This window comes from Mustelus asterias, chromosome 2, assembly GCF_964213995.1.
Source record: "Mustelus asterias chromosome 2, sMusAst1.hap1.1, whole genome shotgun sequence".
Lineage (NCBI taxonomy): Eukaryota > Metazoa > Chordata > Chondrichthyes > Carcharhiniformes > Triakidae > Mustelus > Mustelus asterias.
The window spans coordinates 145,033,911-145,057,715 of record NC_135802.1 but is presented as its reverse complement, the minus strand read 5'-3'; the positions used below and the strand labels follow the sequence as shown (position 1 = coordinate 145,057,715).

The 23,805-nt window shown below is 42.5% G+C and overlaps 1 protein-coding gene across 1 annotated transcript in view; it reads left to right on the top strand.

Annotated features, from left to right (window-relative positions):
* The first annotated feature begins 4,310 nt into the window (after positions 1 to 4,310).
* sh3bp5b (SH3-domain binding protein 5b (BTK-associated)) overlaps positions 4,311 to 23,805 on the top strand; it is a 36,250-nt gene continuing 16,755 nt past the window's right edge. Inside the window, exons 1-5 of the mRNA XM_078242387.1 lie at positions 4,311 to 4,436; positions 14,657 to 14,821; positions 19,449 to 19,579; positions 20,037 to 20,079; positions 22,504 to 22,723. Coding sequence (XP_078098513.1) covers positions 14,798 to 14,821; positions 19,449 to 19,579; positions 20,037 to 20,079; positions 22,504 to 22,723 — 418 coding nt within the window. The 5' untranslated portion in view covers positions 4,311 to 4,436; positions 14,657 to 14,797. The remainder of the gene's footprint in view (positions 4,437 to 14,656; positions 14,822 to 19,448; positions 19,580 to 20,036; positions 20,080 to 22,503; positions 22,724 to 23,805) is intronic.

Here is a 23,805-nt window from a genome sequence, read left to right as displayed (position 1 = left end):
AACACCTTTTATAATTTTCAACCTTGAAAGTAAAAGCAGTGCTCCAACCTTTTCCATATAAACAAAGAGATTGAATGGCTATTCTTCAATCTGAGGGTATTTTAATGTTTGCTGAACTGGAATTTGATTAGCAGTGGCCTGGTTTTCTCTGGAGTGGTTCGAATGTGGTGTAGTGGAGATGATAGATGCACTTAAGAGGAATCTTGGCAAACGCCAAACTAAATCTGGTTCCATGGTCTTGAAGCCCTATGTAAGAAGTGACTGACTTGTGTCAAAAATCATTGGAAGCTTGTGAGGTCCCACATGAAAAACATCTTATTTTAATATTCAAAGGAGAATGGTAAAGTTTGCAATCTAGTTTGTACCGAATACTGTTCATTAAGTGGTTTGTTTACCTGTGCAATGTTTAATAAATTCACTGTGGGTTTATTATGTTTACCTCGGTTTGATAGAAGCCCACCTACTTGGAGGCAAACTATCTACAGAGGCATTTGAAACAGCATGTGATATATTCCAGTAAACTGAGATATGAATAGGGAACGGTTCTTTATTTGACCCCTGAATTTGTTACCTCCAGACTTGATAATTCCAGTGTTTCCTACTTTGCACCCTCCATAAGATTGAGCTATTATTTAATACTCTGCAGGCTGTATCTTAACTAGCACTGCCCCATTCACCCATCACCTGTACACTCGCTCAACTATATTAGTTCTGACCTGGCCATGACTCAGTTTTAAAATTCTGACCATTGCTTTTGGATTAGTTCATGGTTTCGCCTCAGCTCATCTCTGTCACCTCCTTTATCTCTGAAACCCTTGGATTTCTGCAATTCTCCAATTTTGACCATTGTTGCACCCTTGGTGACCATGCTTTCAGCTGCCTAGCCCCTAAGCTCTGGAATTCCTCCCTAAATCTCTCCTTCCTTGACCTGAGGTCACGTACCAACTGACTCGAGAACAGTTTCTTCCCTGCTGTCATCAGACTTTTGAATGGACCTACCTTATATTAAGTTGATCTTTCTCTACATCCTAGAATCATAAAATCACAGAATCCCTACAGTACAGAAGGAGGCCATTCAGCCCATCAAGTCTGTACCGACCACATCCCACCTAGCCCTCTTCCCGTAACCACACATATTTACCCTGCTAATCCGCCTGACACTAAGATCAGTTTAGCATGGCCACTCAACTTAACCCGCACACCTTTGGACTTGTGGGAGGAAACCGGAGCATCCGGAGGAAACCCACGCAGACGCGGGGAGAATGTGCAAACTTCACACGGACAGTGACCCGAAACCGGAGTTGAATCTGGGTCCCTGGCGCTGTGAGGCAGCAGTGTTACCACTGTGCGACCGTGCTGCCAAATTTTCTGAACAAAATCTATCAAAATTGCATTTGAATGAATCAACACAACTACTTCCATTATTTTGCTGGGATGCCTGATCCATAGATTGAACAGTCGTCCACTGAAATTTGGGAGTATGATTTGTGGTTCTCATTGAAATATCACTATTATTGCAAAGTACAAATGACAAAGCTATGTTTCAAATTCTATAATAATCGGGTTAGGTTGAATCAGGCATTGTGCACTCGTGGCCCTTCTTGAGGAACTGGCAGAGTGTGACCCTTATAATACCAATAAATGTCTTGCAATAAAATGTAATTTGTTTTACTGAGTCAGTCACCTGTTCAGATTGCCTATTGGGGCCTGCTTGCAGTTTATTTTTGAGTGCTACTCTAACAAGAACATGACTAATTTAATCATTTGAATCTTAGTTTTGTTCTGAGGAAACTTATTCTATTGAGATATGAATACGGAGGCATTGTGTATAGTTTTTGGTTGTCATTCAGCTGGCCCCACTTGGCATTGGAGACCACTGGGAGTTAAATGCCTGATAACAGTGCTGTTCATTGATTAATTACTTCACAGCTGGGAGCTTTGCAAATAACTGTGAATGCAATCATTTATCAATGGACATCATTGTCCTTGTCACAGGATTGTTCTCAGTTGAACACTCTTCACTCACAGCAACAAATATGACTCAATTCTCACTGAAATCTTTGAACTAAGGCTGATTTTCTGTTGGTAAATGTGAAGTTGCCATAGTCCCAGATGACCATAGGCTGCTCTCCCCTTTTGAGGGGGAGAGCTGACTGGTGGTGATTTAACCTGAGGATCACCACACTTCAGGTGGAAGGCAAGGTTGAGAAGGCAGTGCCTTCATGAATAACCTCAGCTGGAACAGGAATCGAACCCATGCTGTTGGTGTCGCTCCGCATCACCAACCAGCTGTCCAGCCAACTGAGCTAAACCGACAGCCATAAACATTAGTGGATTGTCGTCAGGAGTTCGGGAAGCACTTCAGTTACCTGTTTCTGTGTTGTAGGTTTTCTCTCTGTCTGCTGTTCTAACCTCTCTCCCTTTCCATTCTCTTCTATTTCTGTGCTCTTTAATTGTCAGCCTGTAGCATTGTCAGTTGGTAGCATTCTTATCTCTGAATCAGTATTTAATGCCCATTCCAGAGACCTGAGCTCATCATCCACACTGACAAGTCAATGCAGTGCTGAGGGAATGCTGCTGCACTTTAAGAGAGACCGTCTTTTGGATGTGATGTTAAACTGGGATCCCGTTTGTTATCTCCAGGTGGATTTTTTAAAAAAGAGTCCTTTGGCCCTATTTTGAAGTAGAGGAGCTCTCCCCAGTGTTCAGGCCGATATTTATTGCTCAACCAACATCACAAAAAAAACAGTCTATCCAGTCAATATGTCCTCATTCTTTGTGGAATTTTGTTATGGTGTGTATTCAACATTACAACAGTTAAAAGAGGCCAGAGGCTGGAAATTCTGTGGAGAGTAATTCACCTCTTGACTCTCCAAAGCATGTGCACCATCTACAAGGCATAAGTCAGGAGTGCAATGGAATACACTCTACTTGCTTGGATGAGTGCAACTCCAAAAAAAGGACTTGAGGAACTCAACACCATCCAGGACAAAGCAGCCCACTTAATTGGCGCTGCATCCACCACCTTAAATATTCACTTCCTCCACCACTGGCATACAGTACCAGCAGCGTGTACCATATACACTGCACTGACAGCACCTTCCAAATCATCTAGAGGGACAAGGGTAGCAGATACATGGGAACACTATTGCCTGCAAGTTTCCGTCCAAGTTCATCACCATCCTGATTTGGAACTATATTGCCAATCCTTCACTGCCACTGGGTCAAAATCCTGGAACTCCCTCCCTAACAATAGTGTAGGTGAGAAGGATAATTGTAGGTCTGCCAACGCCACATGGACTGCGGCGGTTAAAAAAGATAGCTCACCACCACTTTCTCCAGGTCAGTTAGGGATGGAGAATAAATGCTGACCTAGCCAGCGATGCCCACATCCCATGAATGAGTATTTAAAAACAATACTTAATTGGACCATACTTGGATCATGAATAGTTCTATAAAAATGCAAGTCCTTTCTTTTCATTCCTTTAATTTTGTATCCCTCCTTCCATCTTTCTCTGAATGATGTGTGGCAGTGAATTCTGTACTCTGACTGCCCAAATGAAACCGATAACCCAAATTGACATGAATTTTGATAGTTGTGAGTTTCTTCCTAAAGTTAATGATCTTCCTAAAGTTAAGAGATGGATAAGCTCCAATGTGTTAATAAGTGGGACAGTTGCTCTCATCCACCGTAGTTATAATTTTAGAGAGAGATGTCTGGATGAATTATAGTGAATTCACCATTTATATTTGTCTTCACTTATTACAGGCAGCCACATATATCAGCAAATTACAACTTACCAGCACCATAGTCAGTAACAAAGGTGCCACACGTAATACATTATATGTCAACTAAGCCTTTGAGCAGTTCAATAAGTTCTTGCCTCATTAAGTTCTTACTGATTTAATGGGTTCTGCTGCTTTTGGGTAAAGTCAGGTTCTTCTGTACTTTCAAAAATAGCTGTTTGCACTTAGTTACTTTACTGATGAGATTCTGGATGCAACTGCTAACGAGTAGGTGAGGCAGTTACAAGGAAAAGATGACCTGATTGTAACAATTGCCTTCCTATTTTTCCGCATATAGTGGAGAAGTAGTGTTAACACCAATGTTTCCACTATAAATGGAGGAGGGGGCTGTACTCCTGATGTAAATTGAAGTAGGGATTCACTCTGCCCTGCTCTTGTCTTGCGTTAGTGTTCATTGTTTACTGCGGACTGAAACTTGTACCCCTCTTTTTTAAGTATTAAAATAGTTTACTGCTGCTGTTTTGTTTTGTGTGTGACCAGATCTGTTGTTTGTCTTACAGGAAGCCCGGCAGAAGTTTCGAACTGTTTTAGTCGAAGCTACTGTTAAACTCGATGAAGCCGGTAAGAAGGTGGGAAAAGCTGTAGATGATTCCAAGCCTTATTGGGAAGCCAGGCGAGTTACACGACTGGTAAGGAGATGAACTTTATATTATTCTCCCCGTTCAATAATGATGTTTCTCCAGAGATATGCTTGGATAGTAAGAAGAAACAATAAATTTGCAATGTAAGCATGACTTAGGAGCCATTATGAGACCAAAGTAGGCCATTTGACCCTTCTAGTGCATGCTGACTCTGTAGAGCAGTGCAGTCAGTTCCATTTCCACCCGTCCCCCAATCTCTTTGCTAGTTTGATGTAACATCACACTTCGGAATGTTTGATCCAAAGGTTACTGAAGAAGAACAGTGGAGTTTTCCTTTGTGTTCTGACCAATAGTTACCCTTCAACTAATATCACAAAACCAATTATCCAGTCATTATCATTTTCCTGTTTGTAAGATCTTGCTGTGCGTAGATTCGCTGCCACGGTTCCTACATTACAACAGTGACAGCAACTGAAAAGTTCTTAATTTGCCGGAAGCACTCTGTGCATCCTTAGTTTTTGTATGGAGCTACCCCTGCCTAATTGCATGAGCAGGAGTCCTGAACCATTTGCATTGTTACGAACACTCATCCTTCACCTGACCTCACAAAAAATCAGCACAGTAGGTTTTTGTTGATCTTTCCCAAGTTTCCTGCATCATTCTGTTCAAAATCCACTGGTTCAGACACTTGTGCTGGAATTCTACCACCCCGCCTGCCATGGAATCGGAGCTGGTGAGGGACGGACAACGGAAATGTCCGTTGACCTCGGGCAGGAATTTCCAGTCTCACTTGAGCGAGACTGTAAAATCCTGCCCCTTGATGTTCAGTTGTGCTGGGACCCTACAAATTGCATATGACCCCCAGCTTATTAAAACTTTCACTCATTCCATTGATTGAAAAATGCTTTAGAATGTCCTAACATCAAGAAAAGTGTTTTAAAAATGATTTTTTAATTTCATAGTTAGTCTTGATCCATGTTTTCAATATGCCATGGGAGAGCAGCTAGTATTTTACATGTATAAATATACATGTTTTACTTGGAGAGGGCGGCACAGTGGTTAGCACTGCTGCCTCACAGTGCCAGGGACCGGGTTCGATTCCTGGCTTGGGTCACTGTCTGTGTGGAGTTTGCACATTCTCCCTGTATCTCTGGGTTTCCTCCAGGTGCTCCAGTTTCCTCCCATAGTCCAAAGATGTGCAGGTTAGGTGGATTGGCCATGCTCAATTGCCCTCAGTGTCAGAGGATTAGCAGGGTAAATATGAGGGGTTGCAGGAATAGGGCCTGGGTGGGATTGTGTTGGGTGCAGACCCAATGGACCGAATGGCCGCCTCCTGCACTGTAGGATTCTATGAAATTACCAATCCAATTCCAGGACCTGAACACAAAATCAAGACTGTCACTCCAATGCAATAGTGAGGGAATACTATACTGCCAGAGATGATACCTTTCCCTATTTGAGTGAAGGTAAAGCATCTCAAGGCACCATTTTGAAGAACAGATGAGTTATCCCGGTGTCTTGGTCAATGTTTCTCCCTCAATCGACATCGCAAAATCAGATTGTGTGCCTATTATAATGTTGCTGTTTGTCGGGGTTTGTTGTACACAAATTGGTTGCTGCATTTCCTACATTACAACAATGAGCACGTTTCTCCGCTTCATTGATACTTTGACATGTCTAGTGATCATGAGAAGTTCTATATAAATGTAAGAGCTCGATCTTACCTGCCATTCACACTATGGTCCCGCTGCAGTGAGGTCAGAGAATTTGGCAAATCTCCGTTCACTGCAGTGGGTTGGGAAAATCCGGCTGGCGTGAACGGTAGTAAGATTCTGACCTAAGTCTTTTTGTTAGAACAATAAGTACACAAATATATTCCTAATATGCAAAATTCCAACTTCATTCATAAATAGTTGGAATTGGATGCAAAGGAAGAGCATTGTTTGATAAATTATTCCTCTTTGTTTGATGCAAGAAATATAATATACTTCCCAAAATAAATTGAGCACAGAATCTCATTTCAATTAGTCACCTCGTTGTGGTAGATTTATTTCCTCGTTTGATTAAAATAATGACCTACTTTTTCGCATTGTTTCCTTTTTATAATTGGAAGAATTAAAATGAAGTATCTGGAATGTGGGAGCTCTGACCTGATTTAACATCTCATTCTGTGCCACATTGCGGAAGACTTTGTGACCTCCTTCACTTGAAATCCGGCAGGGCTGTGGTTGAGAGCAATGTTTGATATTCCAACTGCTCTGATACGGAGTACATTATTAATTCGTTCGTCATGAGATTTAAAAAAATATATTATGAAGGCTTGATTATAGAGCAGAAAATGTTTTATAGAATCATACAATCCCTACAGTGCAGGAGGAGGCCATTTGGTCCATCGAGTAAGCACCGATTCTCCGACAGAGCATCCCACCCAGGCCCTATCCCCGTAACCCTACGTGTTTACCCCACTAATCCCCCTAAACTACGAATCTTGAGACACCATTGGGCAATTTAGCATGGCCAAACCACCTAACCCGCACATCTTTGGCGTGTGGGAGAAAACCGGAGCATCCAGAGGAAATCCATGTAGACACGGGGCGAACATGCAAACTCCACACAGACTGACACCCAAGGCCAGAATTGAACCCAGGTCCCTGACACTGTGGGGCAGCACTGCTAACCACTGTGCTACCGGGATTAGTTTTCCAACAAACTCTAATTCTGGGGCGGAATAGATACCATATTTAACATATAAATAACTGATGTCACAAATGATGGTCAGTATTAGTTTCAGTGGCTGGTGATGTGAAAACATGAACTCAAGAAGGGACCAATTTTAATATTTTGATTCTTAAATGAAGATTAGCATCTGTCGGTGGTAATGGAACAGGTTGTCCATCTCTTTGATCATTTATCAATGTACGACCAATACCAGATAGAAAAAGACTCTCTCGTCCAGCAGTCTGTCATACTCGATTGTGATACTTCATACGTCACAATATCTACAAACTGCACAACACCTGAAACGTGATCTCTTGGGAGAGGGGCAAAAATAGATCAAAGACCCGGGCCAATTAGAGGAAATAGATCTGGTAAATACTTCCCCAACCCCTCCTGCCCGCCCCCTCAATTTACACCTTGCACCCACCAGGTGATCAAACTGAGTCTAGGCGATTACACCGGTCCTGAATTCCTTGTAGTGACTACCGTTTGTCAGGGGTGATCTTCTTCCTAACCAGAAACGGGTCCAATTCACACTGGGAAGAATTCAACAAATCAGTATCCAACACCAAATAAGCCATGGCTGTTTCCAGAGACCCACAATTCACTGAGGAAAGGGTCACTTCCTGACATCGAACCTAGATTTGGCAGTACACAGCTTAAAATTGAACCTTCCTAACCTGTTTAATGAGAAGAACTATCCATTTAAACATAATCCCTTTCCTTCATTGTCTTGTAAGCTTGACCAGATCAGCCCTAAGCAACCTGCTCCTAAATCTTTTGGACCACACAGCCCCATTACATTTTATTTGCTTGGCTGCACATGCACACGCAGAGCAACTGAAATGACATGACTTGTATGCTGTTTGCACAGGGACTTTCTTAGTTACTGTTTGGATGTGCAGTTTAGAACATTTCCCCAAAATCTATGCTTCTCTTCAGTGTAAAGTCCCAACGTTGACCTGAGTGTGAGATTACGGAGTGCTGTACAGAAGAGTGGTACTTAGCAAATGTGAAATGAGACATTTGGCCGTTTCTCAGGGGCTGAACAGTCAGCAACATAGGGCGGGATTTTCTGCAGTGTGTTTCACGGCGACAGAGGCAGCCCGTCATTGGCCGGTGGCGGGATCTTCTGTGGAGTTGAGGCAGCAGATCAATCATGATTGTATTGAATGGCAGAGAAGGCTCAAGGGAGCGTATGGTGCATTCCTGCTCTAATTTGTTATCTACCCATTGATATCCTGCCTAAATCCCACCATCTAGTAATTTAAGCCCGTTCCTGTGGGCAGATGACAAAAGGATAGTTGAGGCCTCCCCTGCTCGCACTTCCTCTAAAACGCTTCCCGCCTACTTCCATCAAACCCAATCCTACTTTTGTTCTTGCAGGCGAGCATCACTTTGGTGCTAATGAATCTCTGTTCCATTGCTGCCTGGCCAACTGTCTCTTCTTGCCTGGGCAGCTGAGACCCAGGTGTTAAAAATCTTAAAGTTGCCTGGGCCTCGCTTTGTCAAGGTCTCGGAGGATATATGGGTTTGGCGCCCGTCCTACAGTCCCCTCACCTGCTAGGGCACTGCTCTGTTCAAATTTCCTCTTTTGTTGTCTTTTGACATGGATTTACGAAACTTGCTGAGGGAGATGGTTGGAGGTACTTGTCCTGTGAAGTTATTAGTAACACAAAATTAAAAGTAAATTTAATGGCCATGTTTCCATGTGCCAATCTCTGCTGGCTGAGAGAACCTGGATTGCAGCTGGGTATGAGCTAAATCCTCCGAGACTGGAATTGATTCTAGAGTTAATGGTCTCAGACCGTCAGCTGAGTGTGAATCTAATAGCAAGTCTATGGCTTGTTATTGATGGGGTTGCTTTTTATAAGCAGGCTGGGGTGGATTGGTCAAATTTGATTTCTCCCCAATGTAAGCTAGGTGGACTGGGAGAAAGCGCTCTTGCTCCTCTTGGCCCAGAAGCAGTGCCAAAAGGCCATTTCTCTTTTCCAGGAAGCTGTCCTTCTTCAGTTGCTCAGCAGGCAAGGGCTAAACCTGGAAGACAGGCTACATATGAAGCATGCAGCCTCAATATGGTATTAGTGATCAACCCGTCTCCTACCTGTGGGTTGGTCCCCCACCCAAATTCCCACCTCTGTTAAAACTGGAAGTGGGTGGAGTGGGCCATTGGGCTCCATTTAAAATTTTAGTCCCACCTGATTCCGACCCACCCATTTTTGTTTTTTGTAGTTAAAATTACCCTCTGTGCGCCTACCCTGCCCCTTCAATCAGCAGCCATTGCAGAGTGGTAAAATGTGTGAACCAATGAGTCTCGGTGCTCCAATCTGTTGCATGGGATTAATTCTGAGGGGCGATGGAAGGAAATTCTTGTTGAGGATCATCTTCAGGCAGCATGGACATCTGGCTGGAGAAACAGAATGGGGAGAGGAGGAATGATAAAATGAACTAAACTGAAACTAAAAATAATGATAAAGTAGAAATAATGTTGTTAGGGACCAGATCAGAAAGTCCAAGGGTATGAAGTTAGCCTAGACCCCAACTTTTCTTTTTGATTTTGGTATTAGGTTGAGCATAAAGTGTTTCACTCCAGGTATGATTCAGTTGACCCACTAGGAAGCTATTATCAAAACAAAATTTACTTAAGAACACGATTAGAATATAACAAAAAAAAGCATAACTTTTTACCAATTAAAATACCTAAACACGACAAAGTAGAATCCTTAATAGCTATCAATCTCTATTGTTCCAAATTAGCAGTATCCCCCACAGACATAAATCCCTTCTTCAGAACCAGTTAGCACCAAAAGCAGATATCTTATTTGGAAGCTAGATTTCCAGCTTTTTACCAGCTCTGGACAGTGATCCAAACAAACACCTGTCTTCTGACTCTCATACAGCAGACTCTCATACAGCAGATTCTCAGAGAAAAGGACTTATTTCCTGACAGATTTCAGTCTCCAACTGAGAGGAAAATGAGGCACTGCTGTCTAACAACTCCAACCAGCATCTGAGCTTGAGTTCCCTGTGTAAGCCTAGCTCCACCCAATCAACAAACATGATTTGTTCCATGTCAGTCATCATCATAATCAAGCCCTACTCTGCAAAACCCCAGAGGAACTCTAAGAACAACAGTACAGCATTAGTCTAGATTAAAACAAACATTGTAGCAATTATGCTGCTGCAGTAACAATACAGGATGCCGGTTACAGTGCGAGCAGCACCAGTGTTAGAACAGAAAATCTTGCACAAGATACATGACTCAAATACATTTCTTAAAGGCACAGTATCACCACACTGAGAAGGAAGGTGAATTATTCAGTTGTAAATGATCCAAAAGGAAACAATTTTATCTCCTTGTTGGATGTTTCTCTTTGAACCCTAATGCAAGTTCCATTATATTGTAGATCTGTTGCGTTTGACCTTTCTGATCTGTAGAATTGTTTAGTGTTTTTAAACTGGTGCGTGCAGGTCCTGCAGTACCAGTGAGCTGAAAGAGATTTTCTCTATCTGCTCCATCAAACCCCCTCATGATTTCCAGCACCTTTATTAAATGCATGTGCGTTTATGCAGAGTGAATTTAATATTGCTAGAATATTTGAACCATATGTAGAGCATTGGTGGCTTTAGGGTTGAGAGCCCAGGTTTCAGACAGGAAGTGGTTGCTAGGTTACTGGCCTATTTTGGAATAAGCCACTTCTGTCCTTCTCTTAATTTTTGAGTGTTTCTGTAGGCAATGACTGCTTGATCTACTGGGGAAATTCCTCCTGAAATAACGGTGATTTATTAAAAACGTGTCTGTCTTTGTACCCGTGGGAGTCCCCTACCCTTGGAGTGCCATTCGTGTGTAGTTCATACTGTCATTCTCTCAGAAGCTAACCAGACTTCTCTTTACATCCGCCTATTATTTATGTTACTTTTAAGGGTGGGTTGGGTATGTTTTGTTTTTGAAGTTTAGTTTGTGGGAGCACTTTTTCCCTCAATCCTAATGGGTTTGATCTTGTGGAGATTAAATGGCAGCACCGACCTGCTGAGCCCATTTCTTGTGCTGTACCTTCAGTGCTGCAATAGCTTTTGTACTGATATTGCACATTATCACATCAGCGCACTTCATGCAACATATTACCTTTTGAAGCGCAGAGAGTGCTGTGTGGTGAAATGAGAAGAGATATGAAGTATCGCAGGGCAAAGGCTCAAACAACTAATTCATAATTTGCATTTGCTACTCAGTTGTGTAGGAATGATGTGTCTTGCTGCTTCAGGCTCTTCTGCAGGATTTACTGTTCCCTTGTGAACAGAGTTTGCTCAGCTGACCAACAATGGAGGCGATTTGCCCATTCATTCACAGGAATATGACGTGACCCGGAAGTTTGTTGTGAACTGAATTGACTTTTATCAGTCCAGCCATTCATTCCGACCACTCATAATTCACGCGCACTTGCGGGCAAGTGTTGCTAATCTTTTTATTCAGAAAACAATCCTCTGCTGTGACAGAAGGTAGCAGAGCTTCAGCAGCAACTAAGTTGTTTAACCATTCAGTGTGGTCATTGCAACACTGGCACTTTGTTTAGAACACGAGGGAGGACTCTGGGATCAAGCAAAATATGCTTAGGCCAAGGGAAAAATGGGAGCGAAGGTCAGATGGAGGACTGGTTAGCTAATAGGAAACGGAGTAAACGTAAATGAATGATTTTTCAGTTGGCGAGATATAACCAGTGAAGTGCCACAGGGATCAATGTTGGGGCCTCAATTACTCACAATTTATAACAATGACTCGGTTGAAGGAATCAAATTTACTGATGGTACAAAGGTCGGAAAATAAATTGTGAAAAGAGCATGAGGAATCTACAAAGGATATAGATTCAGGGAGTGGGCGAAAATGTGAAATTTTCCAATTTGGCAGGAAGAATAGAAAAGCAGAATATCAAATGGAGAGAGATTACAGAGCTCTTGAGATACAGAAGGATCTGGGTGTCCTGTGACATGAATCACAAAAGGTTAATATGCAGGTACAGCAAGTAATTAAAGTTTATTTATTGGTGTCACAAGTAGGCTTACATTAACACTGCAAAGACGTTACTGTGAAAATTCCCTAGTCACCACACTCCGGCGTTTGTTCGGGTACACTGAGGGAGAATTTAGCATGGACAATGTACCTAACCAGTCTTTCGGACTGTGGGAGAAACCGGAGCACCCAAAGGAAACCCAAGCAAACAAGGGGAGAATGTGCAGATTCCGCACAGTCACCCAAGCTGGTAATTGAACCAGGGTCCCTGGCGCTGTGAGGCAGCAATGCTAACCACTGTGCCATTGTGCCTCCCCAGGTAGGAAGGTTAGGAAGGTAAATAGACTATTGTTGTTTATCGCAAGGGCAATGAACTATAAAACTAGGGATGTTTTGCTACAGTTGTACAGGGCATTGGTGAGATCACATCTGGAGTACTGTTCTGTTTTTGTCTCCTTATTAAGAAAGGATATAAATGCATTCGAAGTAGATAAGAGAAAGTTCACTTGACCGATACCTGGGATGGAGGGGGCGGGGTTACCTTATGAGGAAAGGTTGGACAGATTTGGCCTGTATCCATTGGAGTTTAGAAGATTGACAGGTGATCTTATTGAAACCTATAAGATCCTGAGTGGATTAACAGGGTGGTTGCTTAATGGATGTTTCCCCTTGTGGGGGAGACTGGAACTCAGGGACACAGCATAAGAAATAAAGTGTCCCTGGGCCCTACTTCCTAGCTCCTCAGTATTGCACTTGGGGAGTTACCCAATGATGCACTAGGGAATCCCTTTTGGAATTTCCCATGTAAGGGTTTATTTGGCAATTGTTTAGAAGTACTAACTTCCCCCTGGAGAATTGTACTGGGCTTGAAACCATCCAAGAAAACAAATTAGTTTGGTCCTACATGTATTCAGCTGATCTATCTCTTCACCTGCCCTGTAACACTGTATTCTGCAGCCTGTCCTTTCCTTCTCCCCTATGTACTTTACCAATGGTATGTTTTGCCTGTATGCGTACAAGAAACAATACTTTTTACTGTATTCCAGTAAGTGACAAGTCAAATTCAATTGCTAACTTTGGATGGTCCTGCCAATTTGTACGCTCATAATTACTCTGAAAGAGTTAGAAGGAAAGAAAGCACTTCCAACTTCAGGGTAGCAATTTTAAAGACCCAAACTGAACATTGTATGGGGTTAACCCACCCCCCCACACCCCCCGCGCGCTCTGGAGCTGCTTCGCTGTTCCTGTCTCACACCAAGCCTGAGTCAGGAAGGCCAGGTAGACGGGGACTTTGGAATTCCAGCAAAGGCAAGTGGCTGTGAAATGGCAATCTGCTGGTGATTGTCACTCCGAGGAAGTTGCATTTTAAGATGGAAATGAAATTTTTTTTTCTCTCGGAGGTTCACGTGTCTTTGTAACTCTCTTCCACAGAGTGCGGTGAAAGCAGGATCTTTGAATATTTTCAAGGCAGGATTTGTGCCTTAATATACTGCCCTAGATAAAAGAAAAACTTACATTTATATAATTGACTTTTGTAACCACACCACGTTCCAGAGTGCAGCCAATTAAGTTCTTCTGAAGTACAGTCACTGTTGAATGCAGGAAACGACACAACTCGGCACGCTCCCACAAACAGCAGTTTTACAGGTTGGCTGAGGAATAAATGTTAGTTAGGAAATTGCCTAACTCTTCCTCAAATGTGGTCTTCCAATTCCACTCGAGGGAAGATAGGGCTTCAGTTTAATATCCGATCAAAAAGACAGTGCAAAAGGAGTGGGCACTGGAGTAGCAGCCTAAATTATGTACTTCAGTCTCAGGTGTTGGACTTGAGCCCCTGACCTTTGGGTCAGATCATTGGTAGCTATTTCCTTGTTTTCATGAGAAACATTACAAAGTTTAAAAGGAATTTAAAAATAAATCCCCACAATGTGGCTAGTGCTTTGTCCAATACCTTGGTGGTCTTTTCCATAAAAATGACAATGGACCATTGTTTAGTCATGGTTCTTGGTGACTCTCTTTATTCTACTCCCACTCCCACACTCTGTTTCATGCCCATCACGTTCTTGCTTCATTCTTTGAATATATGTGTTCTTGGGATATGAGTATTGCTGGGAAGGTAAACATTCATTGCTCCTGGCTAGTTTCTTTGAGAAGGTGGTGTGTCTTCATGAACTGTTGCAATCCTTATGGTGATGGTGCTCCCAGGGTTAGATGGCAAATTCAAGATTTTAACCCAATGACAATGAAGGAAAATGACACATGTCCAAGCCAGGATGATGTGTGACTTGGACTAAAATTTGGAAGTGATGACATTTACTTTTCTTCACTTCTTTGGTAGTAGAATTCATGGGCTTGGGAGGTGCAGTTGAAGTAACCTTTATGAGTTACTGTAGTGCGTCCTATCAATTGTATACACAGTGCACCAATGATAGAAGGAATGGAAATTGAATCCCATCAACTGTCCTGAATCAAACTTTGTCAAAGACTTTTGGTTTCGCATATTCTTATTTCTTCTAATTGTCCTGTTTATTTTCTTTCCCCAAAGGCACAGCTGGAGGCCCAGAAAGCTACTCAGGATTTTCAAAGAGCCACTGAGGTGTTGCGGGCAGCCAAGGAGACTATTGCTCTAGCTGAACAGAGGCTGCTGGAAGATGAGGAACGGCAGTTTGATTCAGCATGGCAAGAGATGCTTAATCACGCAACACAGCGGGTATGTTGAACCCTAATCTGATCCCACAGGTTATATATCCTCTACCACTCTCCTTGGGGCCTTCTGTAGGATGCTTTTCTGAGATTCTGGACTCATACTGAGATTAGGGTGCAAAGAAAAATTTGGTCTTCCTTGGAATGTTCACCTGGTTTTGGCTCCCACATTTCCTTCTGTTGGGAACCTGAACCAAGGGATATTATGAAGCCAACAATTTTTCTATTTTGGCATAAATGTGAGGATCGGATGCTTTGCTCCAGGAGTAGTTCTACTGACAAATTAGGGATCTTTTGTCCTGTATACCTAAACCCACCTTCCATTCCTATAAACCAAAAAATCCAGGGGACCTTTTCATCTATAAACAAAAATCCATTATTTCTTTCCTAAATAAACACCTCATGGCTAAAATGAGTAAATATCCTGCTTTCCCAGCATCTGAGCTGCCTGTTTTCCAGACACAGCGACTGCCTGTAGAACAAAACTGAACTCTAAAACATTCCCCTTAAACTTACGCTAGAACTGTATACAACACTAGTGAGATGGCAGCTTGAGCATGCATACAGTTGTGGTCACTGCCTTATAAGGAGGATGTAGTTGTACTAGGGAGAGTACAGAGGAGATTTACGAGGATGTTACCATGCAGTCATGGAGAATTATAGACATAAGAAAAGGTTGTGGATGGTTGAGGTGTTTACTTTGTAAAAGAAGAGGTTGACCGAAGGCTTAATTGAGGGATATAGAATTGAGCGACCTTGATAAATTGGATAAGAAGGATCTATTTCTATTAGCAGAGAGGTTAATAGCCAGGGGACATGTAGGTTTAAAATAATTGGTGATAGATTAGCGGAAAGTTGAGGAGTAATTGTTTCACCCCAAGGGTTATGAAAGTCTGGAAGTCTCTGCCTGGAATGCTGGTGGTGGCAGCAACTCTCATCATATTTAACAAAACGTTTGGTGTTACACTTGAGATGCAGTAATCTACAGGGCTATGGACAAAGGAGCTGAATAACACTCTCCTTCGGTGCTGTAAATTTCCCTAAAGTGCTTTTTGATAAAGATCCTACTTGCCAACTTCAGTGGCTTTGTGAAATATAGCACTTCCTCAGTTGAGCCTGGAATTATTGCTCTGTTCATTGTAGAAGCAACTTCTGCTGAGACACCATTATGTTAGCATTACAGATGGTAAAATCAGAGCCAGACCACCCGATCACTGGTCTAACCCCAAGACTGCTGCCCAAATTCAATTATTGTAGAATCTTACAGTATGGGCTGAATGGCCTTGTTCTATCATGCCTGTACCTACTCTTTTTACAAAAGGTATCCAATGGGTTCCTCTGCTCCTTCCTTGTAGCCCGGCAAATCTTTTCTTTTCCAGTATTTTCCCAATTCCCTTTTGAAATTACAGTTGAATCTGTCTCCAGCAACCTTTCAGTTATTGCATTCCAGATGGTAGCAATTTGCTGTGTTTTTTTTCAAAAAAATCTTCCCTCTGATTGTCTTGAATCATTGCTCTCTGACTATAATGACTTCTCTGCCTTTGGAAACAATTTCTCCTTATTTATTCTATCAAAACACTTAATAAATTTGAACACGCCTGTTAAATTTCTCCATAGCCTCTTCTGCACTGAGGAGAACAAACTCCTTTTGCTAGGTTCCTTTCACTGCCATATCACTACACTTCCTCATTTAGGACTGCAGTCGAAGCTGGAAACCTCTCATTGGCTGCAGCTGTCAACAGGAAGTTACGTTTTCCTCCCTGCAGACTGATTAATCTGGAATTTGCATTTGCCCAATCTATTACTGTAACTATCTGGAAATCTTTGCACTCTGAGGCAAGGATGAGGAGTCATGCAGTCAGTGCCAGGCACGTGTCAAAGCTGCAGCACCTGCTCCTTCCTAATTGTGAAAATAAGAAATAGTGACGTTCTCAAATTCCTCTGGGCACTGCAGTGTTTTGTTTGTTACTGGGCCTGTGATGACAAAACAGGAAAGTCCCATTTTGTAATTATAATTACTCCAACCACGGTTGTTGTTGGGAGGGATTTCATCCCCTTAGTTTTGTTTCACATTTACAGTTGCTACTTGTAGGCATTAGACTCCAAGGGAGGAGTTTTCCCATCCCGCCCACTGGGAATTGTTGCTGGCGGGACATGGACCTTGCAAAAGGTCAGCTGACCTCTGGCGGGATTTTCTAGTCTTGGGGTGAGCGTGGCTGGAAAATCCTGCCCCTAGAGGCAAGTGATAAACTATTGAAACTCTGAACATTATGGTTCAAAAGTATTATTTATTCTTATTAGTGTGACAAGCAGGCTTACATCAACACTGCAATGAAGTTACTGTGAAAATCCCCTAGTCGCCCCAGTTTGGGTACACTGGGGGAGAATTTAGCATGGGTAGTGCACCTAACCAGCACATCTTTCAGACTGTGGGAGGAAACCCACGCAGACACGGGGAGAACGTGCCGACTCCGCACAGACAATGGCCCAAGCCGCGTACTGAACTCAGGTCCCTGGCGCTGTGAGGCAGCAGTGCTAGCCACCGTGCCGCCTATTTCATTGTTGCGCCTGTACTTTAGATAATTCTGTATCATTTCCTGCCAATGTGGAATGGAAAAACAGACACCAGTTGCATATCATTTAAGTGACTCATTTTGGTTATTTCTCATTATTGCTGTTGAATTCTGATTCAATCTGATGCTTTTGTGAAGTGTTTGAATGGCAATCCACACAGTGAAGAGTGGCAGATGAATTTGTTTCTGCATAAATTCAGCCACATTCTATTGGGGCAGTGATCTCTTCTTGACCTGTGCAATCAAAAATGATATCTGTTATTGTTGGAGCTTCCTAATTGGTCAATTTCCTTATCATATCTGTTAACATTGACCATAATTGTGGATATGTATAACTTGAAAATGTAGGCCAATTAAAAGGCGGAAGTGACTGCTGGTGCTCCATATGTGTTTTCAAAATCCAATCTAACGGGGAGGGGCGGAGGTTGGGTAAAGAGTCAAAGTGGCATCAGGTTGGTCATCTGACAAGACCCCCACCCACTTCTGGATTTAAACTGGGCAGGTTTGCAAGTGACTAGGGAAGCCCCATGGAGTATTGAGGTAAGTAATTACATTTTAAGAGGCAAATAACAATAGATTTAATCCAACATTCTGGCTTTAACAGTCAGTGCACAGGTTTCCCAAGTTTTCCAGGGTGATTGACGTGAGGTAGAACACATTGGGAATTCTTCTTCAAGCGAAACTGGCAGGCTGAGAAGCTTTCAAACATTGAAAGTGAAGAGCTGCAGCCATGGCCAGATGAGTGGTTGGTTCTTGCAGCTCTTCTCCTGAAAGTAGGTTTTCACTGTGAGGGAGGTGATTTCTAAGTTCCTGGAAGTCGTTTCACCTTAACTAACCATGAGCGGCACTGCGCTGCTGTCAGCTTTCACCATGGCCTGGGGAGCACCTCTGACAAGGAACAGAAGGAGCAGCACCAACGGCCTTGCAGCCAACATAACTGTTCCACAGGACAGAGGAGATGGATACAGGTTTCTATATCTGGATATTGAAATTGATGATCAGCCATGATCAAAATGAATGGCGGAGCAGGCTTGAAGGGCTGAATGGCCAACTCCTCCTTCTATTTTCTATGTATCCAGCTGCAAGGAAGCGATACCCCAACGCAGAGGATCTGCTTTTCTGGTGTGTGAATATCTACCTCATGAGGCTCAGGTTTTCAGGGCAAGTAATTGGTGACATTTGCAGCTTCCAGGAGCAAATATCCTTCCCAGAGGTGCAGGGGGTACCATTTGCCAGTGACCTTCTGGTTGGCTATCATTGGAACCATTGCACCCCTCCACATCCCAGTTCTTGCCTGTCCCTACAGTTCTTTGCTCGCTTCTCCTCCAAAGAAAGAAAACAGAGTTACATGAGAAATGCTTGTGTGGAGAGGAGGGAAGAACAACATTTGTGAAGGGCATGTCTGATGGATGTCACAAAGGTAAGGGCGGATGTGAGAGCTGGCTGTTCAGCTGAGGTTTTTAAATGCCCGGAGGGAGTGTTTTGAGTGGCACTGCAATGTATGTTGGTTTGAGGAGTGTGGCGCTTGAGAATACAGGATAGATCAACATGCGACATCCAAAAGTGTTACACCACTTGCCTTTCCCACCCTTCTGAGGTCCTTGAACCTATTGAGAGGTTATTATATCTGAGGTTTGAGGGATCATCCTGCTGCTGAAGCCTTTGGCCATTTCCATTCATACCTGTTTGGTTTGAGAGGCAGACCTTTTTCCCCCTCCTCCCCATCTTTAGGAACCTTCACCTCACCTCCATTCCTCAGATCACACAATAGGACCTCTAGGTAAAAACCTGAGACTCTGGAACATCCTTTCCAAGTCTCCTCTCCATTCCCGTGATTGTTGGTTCCTGAGGGAACCAACTTCGATGTACAATTCAGCCATTCGGACCCCTGTCGGGGTCCCTTGAACTGGAAATCCTTTGACAGATTAAATTTAAACAAACCATAAATGGACCATTAGTAGTCCTGGCTGTGTGTGCATTTTTTGTAAGTTAATTTTTTAAAAGGCCATTACTACGTGTTTATGAGTAGAGCTCACACCTCTGATTCTTTCCCTGCCCCAGGTCATGGAAGCAGAGCAGACCAAGACGAGAAGTGAGCTGTTACACAAAGACACAGCGATGAAGTACAACGCAGCGATGAGCAGGATGAAGCAGTTGGAGAAAAAACTGAAAAGAGCCATTAATAAAAGCAAGTGAGTGATCTCCACCCAAACCCTGCATCCTGCACTCTGCTCCCTTCCTTTCAAACCTACTCCAGGTTATCCTGAGGTTGTAATAGGCACTATATCAATGAAAGTTCGGTCTTTTGTATCTCTTGCCATATTGAGAAGAAACATTAGCAGCACAGCCTGCTAATGTTATCTTTGGTTTCAACCATGCACCATCGCCTTGTGGTATAACTCCTGATAGCCAGTTGGCGAAGGATAAAACTGGAACTAATCTTTGCTCAGTTTAGATTTATTCACACTGTGAGACATTACAGGCTTATCTTTCTTAACTCGAGAACAGCATAGTATCAGTCAGTGTTTCTTTACATTTTCCCAACTAACAACCCAATCAATGCCCTCCACCTGTTTCTCATTATACACAGTTTATTTGCAATTAAACCATATAACTCATTGTAATATGTGCATTTTCTCTCTTGTGCAGACCTTATTTTGAACTCAAAGGAAAATACTACCTGCAGCTAGAGGTAAGCATTTTCTTGACATTCTCTATGCTATCCATTGCTTGTATTACTGTGGACATGGGGAAATATCCAGTATGAATTGTTGACCAACCATAGATGATACAGGTATATTTTGGTTGAGAATGCCTTGCATAAACCCAGTACAGGTAAATGTGTTCACACATGTATATTCAGTAACCAAGCAAGTGGCAATAACAATCAAAAAGCACTTGGACACTGTTTTCCATCCCGGAATTTAAGCAGTAATTGCATCAAAAGATAACATTTCACATGAATCGACCATGTAAATATCAATGCTGAAACCACATGGCCAATGATGATGCCTATTATCATGTTTTTTTACCAATCAGCAATGCAGTTAGCTACATCTGGATTCCCAACTAGCCTTGTGACCAGTAACTAATATGTTGGACAACCCCGGACTAGCCTAACGCTAATGAAAAATCAGTTATTTTGTCACACCGATTGCTAGTTTATTTATCACTGCTGGTTGCCCTGCAAGCAGGCTTGGTAATGATGAGAAAGCAAGTGAGAGTTTCTGTGCTGAGGCTAGTACTGAGTGGTCATGCGCACTTAACAGTGTCCAACCACTGCAATCGGGTGGGTTTTTTTGGCTGTGGGGAGGTTAGGTTTTCCTCTTGAACCCCACTCTGTGCTCCACTAAGAACTCCAGGGTTCTCATTTCAGATCAGCAGCTAACTATTTCTCCTGGAGGTGGACAGTAGGTGAGGATGCAGCCTGGGGGGTGCTGATTCTATCAAAAGGAAGTCGATTGAACTGGATCTGAACAAGCAGTCAAATTGTAGAACGGAGCCAAAGTAAAGGGAATTGATGGAAAGACAAAAATAAGTTGCCCTATTTTAATGCATCTCCCTCATCCATTCCAATGGGTTTGCTGTTGGTGTTTCTGAACACTGACCTGAAGTTACAGATTTAAGTATATCATCCTTACTCCTGCAGTTCCTCATTAAATAAAAATTTAAATCCCAGCCCACAAACTACTAAAGCAATGTTCACATCCGCAGAATGATAAAATACGGAATGGGTTATCTGCACTTGGGATAACTTGATAAATTGATATTGTAGATAAAAGCAAATTACTGCGAATGCTGGAATCTGAAACCAAAAGAGAAAATGCTGGAAAATCTCAGCAGGTCTGGCAGCATCTGCAAGGAGAGAAAAGAGCTGACGTTTCAAGTCCAGATGACCCTTTGTCAAAGCTCAACGCTTCAAGTCCAGATGATGACAAAGGGTCATCTGAGCTCGAAATGTCAGCTCTTTTCTCTCCTTGCAGATGCTGCCAGATCTGCTGAGATTTTCCAGCATTTTTTCTTTTGGAAATTGATATTCTATTTGATTTTAAATTAGCTTGGCTGTTTCGTGTTTTTTGTTTGTTACGGATCCTGCAAGTCTTTTGTTTGTTGTGCATTTTACAGTGTGCTAAATGCTTTGATCCGTACTGGCTGCTGAGTTTGTTATACTGGTTCACCCATCAGTGTATGCAACCCATTGAGGATTGATAGTGGGAAGCATTCCTTCACAGAAAGGATAGAGAGATTCTGGAACTCTCTTCTCCAAAAAGCATGCTGGCAGTCAGTTTGACCTTTTCAAGGCTGAGGTAGATTTTTCTTTGGTAAGGGTATCGAGGGATTATAGAGCAAAGATGTGAAAATGAAGCTGAGATCAGCATCAGCTGTGAGCTGATTGAAAAGCAGGACAGGCTTACTGTGTCCTTTTCCCGATTCTATGTAAAATGGCAGGATCTGCAATTTCTCTATCAAAGGTGGATAGAACAAAAGAAAACTGGGCTACCGCAGTGACATGTTAGAACCCTCAAATTCCTTCATGAACGTAGGGTGATGAGAATGTGGAAACTGCTGCCACGTTGAAACAGATAATATTGGTACATTTAAGGAGAGGATCGGTGCAAATGTGAGGGAGAAAGGAATAGAGGGATAAGGTATCTGGTGGGAAGAGATAATCAGAGCCAGAGAAGGTTCGCAAGGAGTGTAAGCCAAGTTGGGTTGAATGATCTGTTTCTGTGTTGTTTATGTTATGTGGTTTTTAAAAAAAATTAGTCTTTGGAATAAATTTCATTCATTTACCTCCAATACTGTGGTCTAACAGATTGGGAGCTTTTGACAGAAAGTGAACCTAGCCCTGTAACCACTCGACAAATTGGAATTTGATGCTGATACAGCATTTAACAGGTTAGATGGATTTTCCATGGTAAATGTGTGGGGTTACGGGGATACGACAGTGGAGAGGGCCTGGGTAAGATACTCTGTCAGAGAGTCGGTGTGGACTCGATGGGCTAAATGGCCTTCTGCAGTGCAGGGATTCTATGATTAACTAAACCTTTATCAAATTGTACACAAGTTTGGAAAGTGTGGCTGTATTTTAAATTCTCTGCTTTTGATTTGTTAGCAACTGAAGAAAAATGTAGATGAACTACAAGCCAAGCTGTCAGCAGCCAAAGGGCAGTACAAAGCTGCCTTGAAGAACCTAGAGATGATCTCTGATGAGATTCATGAAAGGAGACGCTCTAATATGATGGGACCCAGGGGAAGAGGAGTTGGTGCTGAAGGAAATGAAACTTCCCTGGAAGATCTATCTAGTTTGAAGACTGAACCTGATGAATTGTCCAGTAAGTGTTCCATGTGGATACCATTGTGCCATTATTTATTTGGAAGCGTTTTATTAGTGACTTGTAACGATTGTCCACATGTCTCTTCTGCTTGTGCAACCCCTGCCTTTCAGGCTGCCAATATGGAAATTTCCAACCAATTTTCCAATTTAGTTTCTTGTGATCCTTATCCTTGTCCAGTTGTCCATGTTATTAACAAACTAGGAGCTGCAGCTTCTTCCCTGTTACCATAATAGTCCAACTGGACAAACTAAATGCATATAGTATACACTCAACTTTATTGACCACATTTCTTCCTCCTAACTATTCCAAGAATAGATCGTGCGCTGCATGTACTTTGTGGCTTCTTCAAAGTAGGTAGCATTTCCCCGTACCCTGCCACATCTTGTCGGTTTTGTTTATTATAGAACTACAACGATTTTCCAGTTATTAGCAGAGATTGCAGCAAACCACAGCTGCCACAGATTTGCTAACTGGGCCTGCAGGCATAATCATAATACTGAACACATTCCGAACATACAAATTGGGAGCAGGAGTAATTCATTCAGCCTCTTGAACCTGTTCTGTCATTCAGTGTGATCACGGCTGATATGATTGTGGCCTCGGGGCCACTTTATGAACTGCATTCTTCTTAACTGACTATCAGCAGTGATGCCATTAGTTCACATGTATTAGCAGAACAGGACCAGTTGCAGTGTAATTATTGAACTTGAGGAGGCAAATACAAGGGAAACGAAGGCAGCCTGAAGTGTCTTTCAAGGTTTAGCACCAGCACTCTCACTGCTTTGTGTTTAAGCCCCACTAGGCTTCAGTGCAGCACTAAGTGTCGCAATGTCAGAGTTGAATTGAATCAATTCAATTTAATTCTGAATTGTTATTGTCAAGTGTATTAGGATACAGTGAAAAGTATTGTTTCTTGCGAGCTGTTACGGACAAAACATGCTGTTCATAGAGTACATAGGGGAGAAGGAAAGAATAGGATGCAGAATATAGTGGTGCAGTTACAGATAGAGTGAAGAGAAAGATCAGCTTAATGTGTGATAGGACCATTCAAACATCTGATGGCAGCAGGGAAGAGGCTG